We start from the raw sequence: 12619 nt of genomic DNA on the forward strand, positions 1-12619 counted from the left end.
TGGGGATCGCATAAATTTCTATATCTATATATATATATATATATATAAATATATGGAATATATGTATATACTATATGTATATGTAGACATCTATGTGGTATCTATCTATGCATGTTAATAAATTTATGCTCCACGCAGCTGGGGCACAAACCTATCGTCGAAACGAACAGTAAAATTCAAAATTGCAATGTTTATAAACAAATTGCCGAGAGTCGAATCGAGTCGCGTCGAGCTGTAGGCATAATAAAATATAGCCAAAAACTACGTCTACCAAATTGCCTATGCGCACACGTGGCCCTATAAACCAGGCAAAGTCAATGGTGAAGCCTTCACGATAATTAACGCGCCATCAAGTGATGAAGAGATGATCAATGTCGACTATGGACTACAGGCAACAGACTGCAGACTGTACACTATAGACTATAGACGATGGACTCCATTTCGAGAAGGTGTTGCTGCTGTGAGCAGATGATCGTAAATTGGCCCAGCTCAAGGCCCACGGTTTCGTAAGCTGACAGAAACTCGCAAAACTTTTATTCAAGTATTTTCGTTCTTCTTGTTTTGTTTTCTTTTGTTTTGGTCTGCTACACGTTGTTGTTTATAAAATGGTACGGTTTAAGCATCGCCATCGGCATCGCCATCGGCCACTACTGCACTTGACATTTCAAGAAATATTTTGGGACGAGGGCATTTGGAAATATGCCAAGCATGCTTCATCATAATACCCCGTAATTCCAAAATTTCCAAATTTCCAAATTTGTTTATTGTTGCTACGCATGCCTAATTAAGTTAAACGGGTCCCCAATCCGCCCATTCCTCTGTCAATCTTGCTCCACTTTCTTTCAGTGCTTCCCGTGTCCACGGCGAGGTGGAGGAACATTAACAATGCGCATCTATATTTAAATACACGCATCTATAATTATGAAGACAAAATATGAACAACAACAACACGAGCTACAACAAAGAATCGACTAATGACTAATTGGGTTTTCCTCGACGTCTGACAAATCTGAGCAATGAGTAATGAGAAATAATGAGCAAAGCACAAAGAGCCAAGCAGAAGCGACCACGACTTGGCCTGGCCCATTGACGCAATGGCAGCAATTTAATCGAAATCACTCATCGATCGTTTGATCATCTGGTTCAGCTTCGACTACACTTCCAATTACAACTCAATGTGCAACAGAAGGCAAGCGTCTCCACGTTGGCATGTGTTTGTGTGTGGCAAGCATTTGTCACGAGGGTTTTCCACTTCAGCCACAAATTGCATAAGAAGCGAGCAGAAAAATATATTTCAAACGAAATATGAAAGCCAAATGCGAGCGGACAGTTTGAGGTTGATAAGCTTAAGTTCTTATGGAAGTCCATAAAATCGGATACATATGTGCGCATATTTCTTCGAGTTAATCTGGCTGCCTGCTGCCCGGCATTGTGCGGTTCAAGGTGCTTCTCTAGTCCTTGGCTCACAGAAGCCCAAGTGAAATTGATTGTAAATCTGATTATCAACTAACATTAATGAAGTGGTAAGGGCATCCAAACCCTATCATGATAGATCTGATATAGTTCTAAGAGTCTTCTGCCCTCACTTGAGCAATTTATAATATTTATTATTTACATTTTAGGCAAATGGCAATGCTAACTACTTGTTACTTGTATATATTTGGATTTGGTGCTCGGATCGGCCGAGCCCATTCCACATTGCTTCGATCCATAATTAACTCATCTCGCATTGTTTGTATCAGTTTATGAAAACTTCTGGCGCTGTAGGGCGCAAGTTCCCACATCTCCCGCGTCGAATGTTGAGTTAAGTATTAAAACACTTTCAACGCTTTCCACAAACAAGGCTTCTGGACCTAATATATCATTCTAAACTAGGTGTGAATGATATAAAGCAACAACAACAACAACAGCAACATAGATAGCAACTTAGGCAGCGAGAGCAGCATTGATGCTGGCGTCAACATCATGCCGTATGAGTTATAAAAATGAAACGAAACAAATCGAATCGAATCGCATCGAATTGTGTGCGTAAAATGTGTTTCGATAATCACAGAGATTCGCTCAGCCAACGTGGCTGCTCTTGGCGCTCTATCCAGCTGAGTGCAACTGACGTCGCAATACTCTGTTCCACAGAACTCAAATTGTCAACTTGACGCAAGGCAAGAGCAGGCAAGGATGGGTTGATTCATCAAGAGACTACAACAAATACAGAGTGAGAGAGAAGCAGAGCGTTATTGACTAAAGCAGACAGAGAAGCATAGATCACATCCATTATATGCCGATCGATCGACCCGATCCCACTTATGCCAACCTTATAAATATTTTATTATAGATTCCAATTGCCAAGGAAAAGTAGAAGAAGGGCACAGATAGTCCGGTTGACATGAGCAGCAAAAGAAATAGTGCACATTGCCAATATATATACTCTGTTCTGGTGAGCAGAGCATGAAGCGAAACCATGTGAACGTTTCGGACTTGTGGGTTGCAAATGTGAATGTGAATGCGAAACTGTTGCCAGCGAGCAGAGCCTCGCACAGCCTCGCACAGCCTCGCACAGATTCGCTCAGCATCGCACAGCCTCGCGGCCATAAACACATGGCCGGGTCCATTTTGGCCAGTTCGTTTATTTACTTTGTAGAGTTAATTATGATGGACCAGTGGGCAGCGCGGTCGCAATTTCCAAATCACTTGGCCAGCAGACAAAACAAGCGGAACGAGCAAACTTTGCGAGACTTTGTGAAAATATCAAAACAGATCGATTAACAGGGAAACCGAATAACATATATAAGTAAATAGATACATATATTATATTTATATATTTATTTATATAGTTATGCTGCTTAAATTATATATGCATACGATCGCATGCGTCGCTCGCGTCGCGGGCGCCGGCACAAGGCCTGCGAACGGCTGCATCACGCGTGGAAGGACTCTTCACATGTTTTCGATCGCGCGTACAGAGCGTGTGTGTGTGCGGGCGGGTGTGTGTGAGGCAGACAAGATGTCGTTGTACAACACTAGTAAATAACGAGCAGCACTTGAAGCCCGAGCACGTCTAACGGCAAAGCACTAAAAAAAACGCACACACGAAAAGTAATTTAAAAAAAAAAGAGGAAGCAATCAACAACAGGGGAAAATTGCCGTTGCGTCTGGCACTGTTACTCGATACACGATGCTCGATACTCGATACTCGATACTCGACTCGCGGCGTGCGTTTTTGTTGTTGAACTTTTGGCAGTTGGTTCGAGATCACAGCAGAGAAAAAAAATCGAGCGCGCGTTCGCCTCGCCAACCTAAAAGACACTGCGGAAATGGCCGCAATGCTGGCCTGCCTGGCCGTGCCGGGCCGGGCCGGGCCAGGTCTATGCTGGCCAAAAACTCTCTCCGACAGATCTCTGTTCACAATTTCCTCTGCTGCTGCTGCTGCTGCTGCTGCTACTGCTGCCTCTGCTGCTGCTGCTGGCAGCGTGTCAGCTCTGCTGCCTCTATCTATCCTATCTCGCTTGCTGTTCGCTAGCTCACGTTCTCGCTCTCTGTCGCTCGCTCTCTCTCTCTCTCTTTCGCTCGCTCTCTCTCTCTCTCTCTCTCTGTCCATTTCTATCAGCTTTTGTCGCTGCTTCTCTCTATCTCGTTCGCCCTATGTGCGGCCATCTCGTTCGCGAGCCACGCACACTTCCGGCTTGTTGATGTCTCTGTCTGAATATGTTTTTGTGTGTTGCATTTGGTGGTCGGCTGTTTGTTGTGTCTCTCTGTGTGCTGGTGTGTGCGTTCAGCTGTCTGTTGTGTGAGTGAGTAAATGTTAGCGGCTGTAAACAACAATGAACTGACGACGACGTTCGATACGCTCGACGCTCATCATTGTTGCAGCAATTTCTGACCAACAGCTCGGCCCAGGCAGAGGAGAAACACCACACACACACACCCATAGCCACACACACAGTGGACACTTTCATAGTTTGTTCAGTCTCAGCCCCAGTGACAGTTCCAGTTCCATTGCAATTGGCAAGTCGCTGCAGCAAGTACCAATAGAGCGCGAATGGTTCCATGCCAATTGGCAACAATTTGAGTGTTAAGTTTGAATGACAAAATAATAATTATTATAAGCACAGGATGCACTTATCATAAGCTAACAACACAAGCACCAGCTAGGACTTGCCTGCAGATCGAATTTGAATGTCAAACTCAAATTTATTTAGGAGCTTTAGGGGCGCATGCTGAGGGTTATCTCAGGTTTATGGTCTCTTCTTATTAGGAATTCATGCAGAGGCAAGTTTATTTATTTCGGCAAGTAATCATGGCATTCGAACCACTGTGCTGTGAGGAAACTATTTACATGATGCTCATATTTATTTCGCGCACTTACGAGTCGTCCGCAGCTATCAACAGCATCCAGGCGCCCATCCACGCAGCTATCGGGGAAGGACAAAAGCTGGGCCAAGGCAAAAGTGAAATGAATGCAAATAGAAAAGGAGTCGCAGAGTGTCGAGTCTTGAATCGAACCGAGTCGAGTCGAGTCGAGATTGGGTTGAGTTTCGGAGTACGTGACGCAACGTGTGCCTTTGCATTGTTGTCCAGCTGTTTGTCTAGTTGTCTCCTTGTTGCTTGTGCGATTTCCGCTCATTATTGTTGCAATCAGCCAGACAAAGGCACACACACACACAGGACAGCCAGGACACACAGGACACTCAGCTCATGGACATAGAATTTATGCGTGTTTATTTTTTTTGATTCGTGCGCCCAGACACTATGTGAAGCATATCAATAAGGCCTGCGCCGGATGAAGACTGATAGCTGGAGTTATGAAAATATCAAATTGTCTGACGTCCATCGGCGATTTGATTATGCTGCCATTTGTCGCAGCCTCATGATGGACAGCTGCCACCCATAATATGTGCATGTGGACTTCTGCCATAATGCCAACTCGGCTGCGGAGTGTCCATTAAAATTCAATTGGTTTTGGGTCTACGTGCGCTGGCTGCTCGAGACAAAGCATAGATTTTTTCCATTTCCCCTCTCATTTTTTTTTTGCATAATTCGGCCATTAAGACAAAAGTTGTTCATTGCCAGCCACAGTCTCGGTCTTCGTGGCCGTCTCAGTCACTGAGTGCAGTCGAAGGCGGCGCAAAGTCTATGCCAGATAAGCTTCGCCTCATTAATGCACCCAAAAAACATTAGCCAAATGCGAGTGTGAAAAGTGCATAACACTTTGTTGTTATCTGGGCTGGGCGCCAACTTTTGCATTATTTCAAATGCATGAGGGAGTCCTACCAGTCGACCAGTTCTAATTAAAAAATATCCATCAGCAACTGACTGGGAAAGTCTTCAAAACTTAAAGAATGCCAACATCTAAAGCTATGAAGAAGAGTCATAAGTATCTATAAGCGAATGCATTTCTGATCAATCAGCTTGACACTTTGGAATAAGCTTATACTGGCTTATGAGGAATCAGTGCTATAAAGGCAAATAGTCGCAGAGCTCAGTTATCTGGTCTGGCTAGCAGTAACAGGTTAATCAAATTAACTTGCAATATTGTTGAATAGAATAGAGAAGAGCATGAATAAACCTAGATTCAATATGCATATGCTGGCTTATAGGCCCACTCCATAGTTAAGGATAAGGCTCAGAGTCTAGGACAACAACTTATAAGGAAAAAAAGTCGAATGTTGCCGTCGATCATCTGACTAATACTTGTTCACCAGCTTTAAAAGCTTGAAGAGGTATATATATAAATGTATATATATATATATATATATATATATATGTATATATATATATATATATATATATATATATATATATATATATATATATATATATATATATATCTTGAATTTTCAATCATGTCTCTAGCTCGTTAACTAATAGGGCGTATTGGGAAATTCTTAACACTGTATAAGCTGAAGGTACCCACCAGTATGTATTCCAAATTTGATGAGATTGTACATAATCAATATACTCGACAACAATATGAACAGTGGCAAGTTGACTATGTGCTCGGTCTTTAGTCCTTGAGTACTGCGATAAGAACTTTTTTGTTTATTCCATTCAAGTGATTGAACCTTTTATAAAGAGTTAACTAACATAGTTTTCTCAGTGGCTTTGATACCTCAAGAAATGAACACATCTCAGATTTCATAAGTCATCTTTAGACAAGTCTCTAAGTGAGCCCAGTTGCCAGCCTCCTCAGCCATGCCGAGCTCACAGGTTCTCGATCGTTCAATAGCAAGTCACGCATTTGGAAATGCTCTTCAAGTGAAATGTCAATCGGCTGAGTCAAGAAGAAATATGATTTGCTAAATTGGTTATTATAATTTAACGACATGCTTCTGGGTATTCCCCAGAGAGCTTTCTGCTCTTCGATAAAACAGCAAGAATTTTCGGCCACACACAAACGGCTCGTAAATTAAATGGTTCGTTTTTATTTTGGTTTTTGTTTTTGTTTTCTTTTGCTTTGGCTAAGTTTTATTGATGCCACCGTGCGCTGGCAGCGTCTCCAAGCGAAGCGTTCAGGCTGCTCAAATAAATTAACACAAATATCGAGCAGATCGTGCATCAAATTTCCATCAAATTAACGCTTGCTGCTGCAGCTAGGAAATGCGGACGGAGTAATTAACTGAGCCGCCGATGTCGGCTGCCTGGGCGGATGTCTTGGCAACATAGCCGACCGTCCCTACGTCCGCTCGCCCCCCTTTTCGAAAGGCGTGTGGAAGAACGGGCTGGGGCGTGCGCCCCATCGGTAAAGTTGAAACGGGGTCAAGCGGTTGCATTCCCCGTTTGGCTTTCTTTGACCGAAAATAGCACAGACGCACAAATATAATAATACGAATGAAGCAGGCGACAGGCGTGAGGCGCGAGCAGACGTGGGTGGAGGCGAGCACAACGGAAAAGTGCGCAGCCCAAACAGAGAGAATTGATAACTTTGTGGTGTTCGCTCCAAAAATAGTTGCGCAGTCAGTGCTTCATTTCATCCGGCTGCTGCGTGGCCATGCTGCGATTGGAGTTCGTGGCTGCGGCTATGCTTGAGTCTATGGTCGATAGTCCATAGTCTGTGCTCCGTGGCCTATAGGGGATAGTTAAACGCAACGCCTAACAGCACACAGCTCATTTGAGAGTCTGTGCCGCATTAATTCATTACCGTCATCAATGCTGGACACAAAGGCGACTCAACACCATTCGATTGACCGACCAGACGTGCCTAAACATGCGTAGCCCTGTGGCTCTCCTCCCTTGGCCACACAGCTCCAGACAGCCGCATGCAGACAGGCAGCGCACGGGCTGGGGCAGGTCAGGGAGGATCCTTCTATAAATACAAATCAGTTGAACGAAAAGAAATACCCCAGACTTGGCTATCATTTTGATCCTTCTTAGGCAAGCTTTTTGGGCTGTATGTGAATTACGGTATGGCCTATGAAGTCTCTTTAAACAACAATTCCCCACTGACATCGATCTTTAAGGTCTTTAAGGTCTTTAGGTCAAGTTTCCTTAACTTATTTTGGCTGGGCTCAGCTTAAAGCTGACCACAAAAATATTTGGAATCAGAAAATAAGAAACTTTTCCTTTCTTTCCCATCGACTACTTGTTCCAAACAGAACAGCAGGGTGCATAGACGTAGGACTCTGGTGCCTCGGATAGCTTTAAGCAAAAGGAAAATAATTCCTAACTTTAATTCAGTTGGAAATAAGTAAGAACAGGGATGAATATCATTTGAAAATAAGAGTGTTCTAGGCGGGATTATTCGACTAGGAGATGTCCTGACTGTGAGCAGTATCCCAAAAAATGTTTGTAGAAATGGGATGTCTTCATGGACTTTATTTGGTTTGATTAGTTCCAAGCAAGTCCTAGATATGCCCGATTGACTGATGAGTAATAAGAAGAGTAAAACTTGAACTACGTCTGACATAGAAGGATCAACCGACCTATAGCAACCCATGCTTAGTCTATAAGCAACCAAATTTAGTTATTCACTTTGCGATTTGAATCTTATGAAAATTGTCCCACAAGCAATGCCTGTCTAAAATTCTTATTTGTAATACTGAATAATCTATTTTCAGAGCGATAAAAACATTATTTTAACAACGGAAACATAATTTTTTTAGATCTATAAAGATTTATTTTTTATAACTATTTGAAATATATATTTATATATATCCGAAATGCTATAAAAATTAGCAATATATTTTTAATATGTATTTTTAAATTATTGCTGTTGCCAGAGCACTGTGACGTCTCTGTTGTCAATTCAGCTGGGAACTTTTCTGCCAGCTTTAAGCTCATAAGTTGCGCAGGGTTCTAGTTGAAGACAAACAGTTCAGCTAAAGTTAAAGAGCTTTTAGCATGATTCTGTACCAAAGCTCAGCAAGCTTTTATAGCTTGCCAATGCAGCTAAAGCTTTTTGCTCAGTGTCTAAATCACATATTCAGACAGAAGCTGCAAAGCTTTTAAAGAGCTTTTACACAGAACTTTCATGTGAACTTTCATTAACGGTTTTTATGTATTGACTTGGAACTTACCTGAAAAAATAGTGTAAACGCTACCCATTGATAATATTTTGTGTGCTTTATTGTTAGAGGGCCACGCCCCTGTGAATTGTGAATTCCAGGAAAAGGCACCTCGGAACCTTGCTTTTTCATGAACGCATCCACAACTGTATACGTTGAGTGTATCCAACAATATGTGTTGAGAACATCTTCCGGAATGTCTCTGCAAAGGTATATATATGAAAAAGATGTATATATATCTAGAGAGAGGGCTGTGCCACTTGATGGAGGTCTTACCTTGTGTGTACACAGTCTATGGGGTTTCCTACGTACTGCCGCGTTGTCACAGCAATCGAGAATGTGATCAGTAAAATAACCGTTGCGTTTGTGTGCAGGCGAAAAACAGGTGAATCGATTTTGACATGAGACACCTACATATATATGCAGATATATATACATATATATGCATATGGGTTATCGCGTTGTGTGTTGGAGTATGCGAAGAGAGAGAACATTATTATTAAGCGAATTGGCAGCGGGTGAGTAGAGGGCGGGGATATAAATTGAAAATTTTTCGTTTAATGCAGAACTGTTACACAAATTAGCTAAGTTTAACTGTATCATAATTAGTTGGTTTTTCTCATCTTCTTCTTCTTCATATTGTTTTTCGTTTGAAGTGTGCTTTATAAGTATTTTATAAGTAGTATATATGTACATTAACTTATATGGCAGGGTTAAGGTTCTTTCTTCTTTCTTCTTTATCTTCTTCTTCTGCTGCTGCTTCTGCTTCTTATAATTCTTCTCTTATGTTTCTTTTTCATAACAAAGACTTGATTTGATTGCTTCTTACAATTTTTTTTTTTTTTTTTTTTTTTTTTTTTTTTTTTTTCGTTTTTATTTCTTTATTTTGTTGCAGCTTATTGTCTTAGACTCTATAGCGCATTTAGCTCTAAACCTTAACTAATGGGAGGGCAGATATGCCAATTATTCTGCACTTGTAGCTACTATCTTAATTAGTTCTAATATTGTCTAGAGGATGCAATCTCTTCAGTCTTCGCCTATTGTTGTTTATAGCCAGGTTGCTTGCGAGATGGTTAGGATGCGCTGCAAGTCTGTCCGCGTATCTTGAACTGTGTCGCCCAATGAGTTCAGCAACTGTGGGAATTGCTAAATCCCTATGTAAGACTGAGTTTCTTACAAACCAGCTGGCTCCAGTCCATCTGCGTAGTGCTTTATTCTGCAGGGTCTGAATTTTGTTCCTTGTAGTCTTCGCCGAGGAGCCCCATAGAGAGATACCATATACGAAGGTTGGGACAACTATTGCCTTGTAGATGGCGGCCTTGCTGCTGTAAGACAACTTGCTTGAAGCTCTCAGCATCCAGTCGAGGGTTTTTAGCTTGCTTTTGCATTTTGAGGTTACTTGACTTATGTGCGCTTTAAAAGTCAGCCTTCTGTCAAGAGTGATACCAAGGTACTTTACTTTTGAGGCTTTGGGAATAGTGGGCCCCAATGCAACGCTTGGGCAATCTCCTCTTCTAGTGGCGAAGGTAGTATGTACAGACTTTTGTGCATTAATGGTGATACACCACCGTTTTGCCCAGCGTCCGAAAGAGTCCAGATATTTTTGTAGTGAGTCTGAAGCTTCTTGCGCAGATACGTGACGTGATAAGATGGCGGTGTCATCTGCATAGGTCGCTATGAGTACTGCATCTGTACTTCCTATATTTGGCTCGGGAGTTGGCATATCTCCTGTGAATAAAGTATAAAGTGTTGGGCCTAGAACACTACCCTGTGGTACTCCAGCCATAATTGGTCTAGTCAAGGATACTGTTTGCCCCCTTGACACTTGGAAGGTTCTTCCAATAAGGTATGAGGATAGCAACGCGAAAAATGGGGCTGGAAGGGTGGTCCTCACTTTCTGCAGCAGTCCCAGGTGCCAAACTCGATCAAACGCCTGTTTGATGTCTAAAAAGACGGCAGAGCAGTACATCTTTTCTTCAAAGGCTCCAAGGATATGGTGCACAACTCTGTGAACCTGTTCCGGTGTTCCATGCTGTCTCCTGAAGCCAAACTGATGGTTTGGAATGGCCTCCTGGCGTCCCAGATGTGTCAGTACTCGTTCCAGAAATATTCTTTCGAATATTTTGGAGAGTACTGGCAACAGGCTAATTGGTCTGTACGACTCAATTTCTCCCACGGGTTTGCCAGGCTTAGGAATCATCACAATCACGGCGCGCTTCCAGCAGGCTGGAAAGTGCCGGATGCGGAGCATGGCGTTGTACACCATAGTTATGTAGTCTATGGTGGAGTCAGGCAGTGCTCTAAGGACTCTGCCGTTTATTAGATCATATCCAGGGGATTTTTTTGCCTTCACTCTTCTGATGTGTTCAAGAACCTCTTCTTTTGTACATCCAGTTATCTGGTCTTCAGCTGGGAGGGGCGAGAGAACGATGTCTTCTGTTGCTTCGATTTCTGAGGCCTCTGCGGTAATCACCGGCGTGAATTGGTCTTGAAGGTGGTTTGCAAAAGCCTCAGCTTGAGCTTCGTCTCCAATGTGCCAGGAACCAGAAATGCTCCGAATGGGATGACGTCGTATTGGCTGCCGTTTGAGCTTTCTTGTAAATTTCCATAATTGAAACTCTGCGTCAGTGGGCGATTCAGCTCGTACCAGCGCATCGCTGATACACCTCTTTTGAAGCAGGGCGAGAGCAGCTTTAAGATGCCTCGTGGCTTCGTTGTACATGGATTTGGCATCAGGCGTGCGTAATCTTAACCAGCGTCTCCTGGCCCATCTTTTGTGTATTAGTAGGTGTTGGGCCTCCAAGGTGAGGGGGATGTTGTACGGAGACTGTTGTCTTGTTTGGCAAGATGGTGGGGCGGCTTGGTGCGCAGCTTTGACTATTTCTTCCTGCAGTTTGTTTGCTGCGTAGTCCACGTCTTCAGGAGTGTTAAGTTCCATTTCTATGTGCAAAGAGTAATGGAGCTCGCGCCTAAAGACTCCTAAATCTGATCCTGCTGGCAGTAGTTGTTTCCTAATGGGCAAGGGCTGTGGCTGCGCGTGGATTGTGACTATTAGTGGCAGGTGGTCAGAGGATAGGTCCAAGGATTCTTCAATGGTCAATTGCCGGTCACAGATGCCTTTGTAGACAGCGAAGTCGATTGCCGAGGGCCTGTGTCCATTAATTGGGTAACGGGTGGGGGCTCCAGTCGCCAATATGCTGAATTGTAAGTTTTGAATCGCCTCAAATATGACTTCTCCGCGACGATTCGCACTATTGCTTCCCCAAAATGGGTGCCATCCATTCCAGTCGCCGCCGATGAGGGTCTTATTCAACCTTTGGCCTAGAACCTGTTCCATGTGATGATCACACAGACCAGTGTTTGGCGGAAGATAAATTGACGCAACTTCGATCGCTCCAATAGACGTAGGCAGGGTGATGGCTGAGACCTGCATTGTTGCGTTGCAAATTGGCAGTAAAGGTGTATGCGGTATTGTTGCTCGTATGAGGATTGAGGATCCACCAAAGCAGTTTGCTCCTTCACCATGAGCCTGATAGTGTTCGTATCCGAAAATTTGTGTAGTGGGGCACTCATGAGTTTCTGTTATTAACATTATATCTATGTTTTCTTGTGAGAGAAACGCAGCCAGTTCCTGAGTCTTGTTTCTCAGGCCATTGGCGTTCCAGATACCCACACGTAAAGCCATTATTTGTAGGCAAGCTTGGTTATGATGGCCATTAAACTGTTTAGCATGGTTGCTTGTTGGGATTGTACTTCTCGCATCGCTTTGAGCTCGGCATTAATTGCGTCAAACTGACGTTGTTGTTGCTGAAGCATTTCAGTGAACAAAGTGTCACTTGTGGTATTCTTATTTGACGGTCCACCTCTAGCGGCCTGTGCGTAAGAAACACCACTAATAGGCGTTGCAAAGCTCGTGGCTTGGGTAATGCTCCGGGGCCTTGTAATTTCGGAAGCAGTACTCGGACCCGTAGACGGTGTTTGTGTGGGACTCCTTTTTTGTGCTGGGGATTGCAATTTGCGCAACCGCTTGTATACTTGGCAGCCCTTATAGTTGGCTGGGTGCTGTAACTCACAGTGCACACAAGTTGGTGCCTGGTCCTTTTCGCGGGTGCAGTCTTTGG

At 43.3% G+C, this 12619-nt stretch overlaps 1 protein-coding gene across 6 annotated transcripts in view; it reads right to left on the minus strand.

Annotated features, from left to right (window-relative positions):
* The window catches only part of LOC111593001 (innexin shaking-B), a 151865-nt gene that overhangs the window by 10195 nt on the left and 129051 nt on the right, over positions 1–12619 (minus strand). For 5 of the 6 annotated variants that reach the window (XM_030223434.1, XM_030223433.1, XM_023305524.2 and 2 more), the window contains 2 exons: positions 8775–8908; positions 8511–8700 (listed from right to left, as the gene is read on the minus strand). In XM_030223434.1, coding sequence (XP_030079294.1) covers positions 8511–8700; positions 8775–8908 — 324 coding nt within the window. Of the gene's footprint in view, positions 1–2859; positions 3283–8510; positions 8701–8774; positions 8909–12619 lie in introns of those variants that run through there. The other variant, XM_023305525.2, reaches the window with a different exon arrangement.

The sequence above is a fragment of the Drosophila hydei genome, unplaced genomic scaffold, assembly GCF_003285905.1.
Source record: "Drosophila hydei strain 15085-1641.00,03,60 unplaced genomic scaffold, DhydRS2 tig00000211-arrow-pilon, whole genome shotgun sequence".
NCBI classification, from domain to species: Eukaryota; Metazoa; Arthropoda; class Insecta; order Diptera; family Drosophilidae; genus Drosophila; species Drosophila hydei.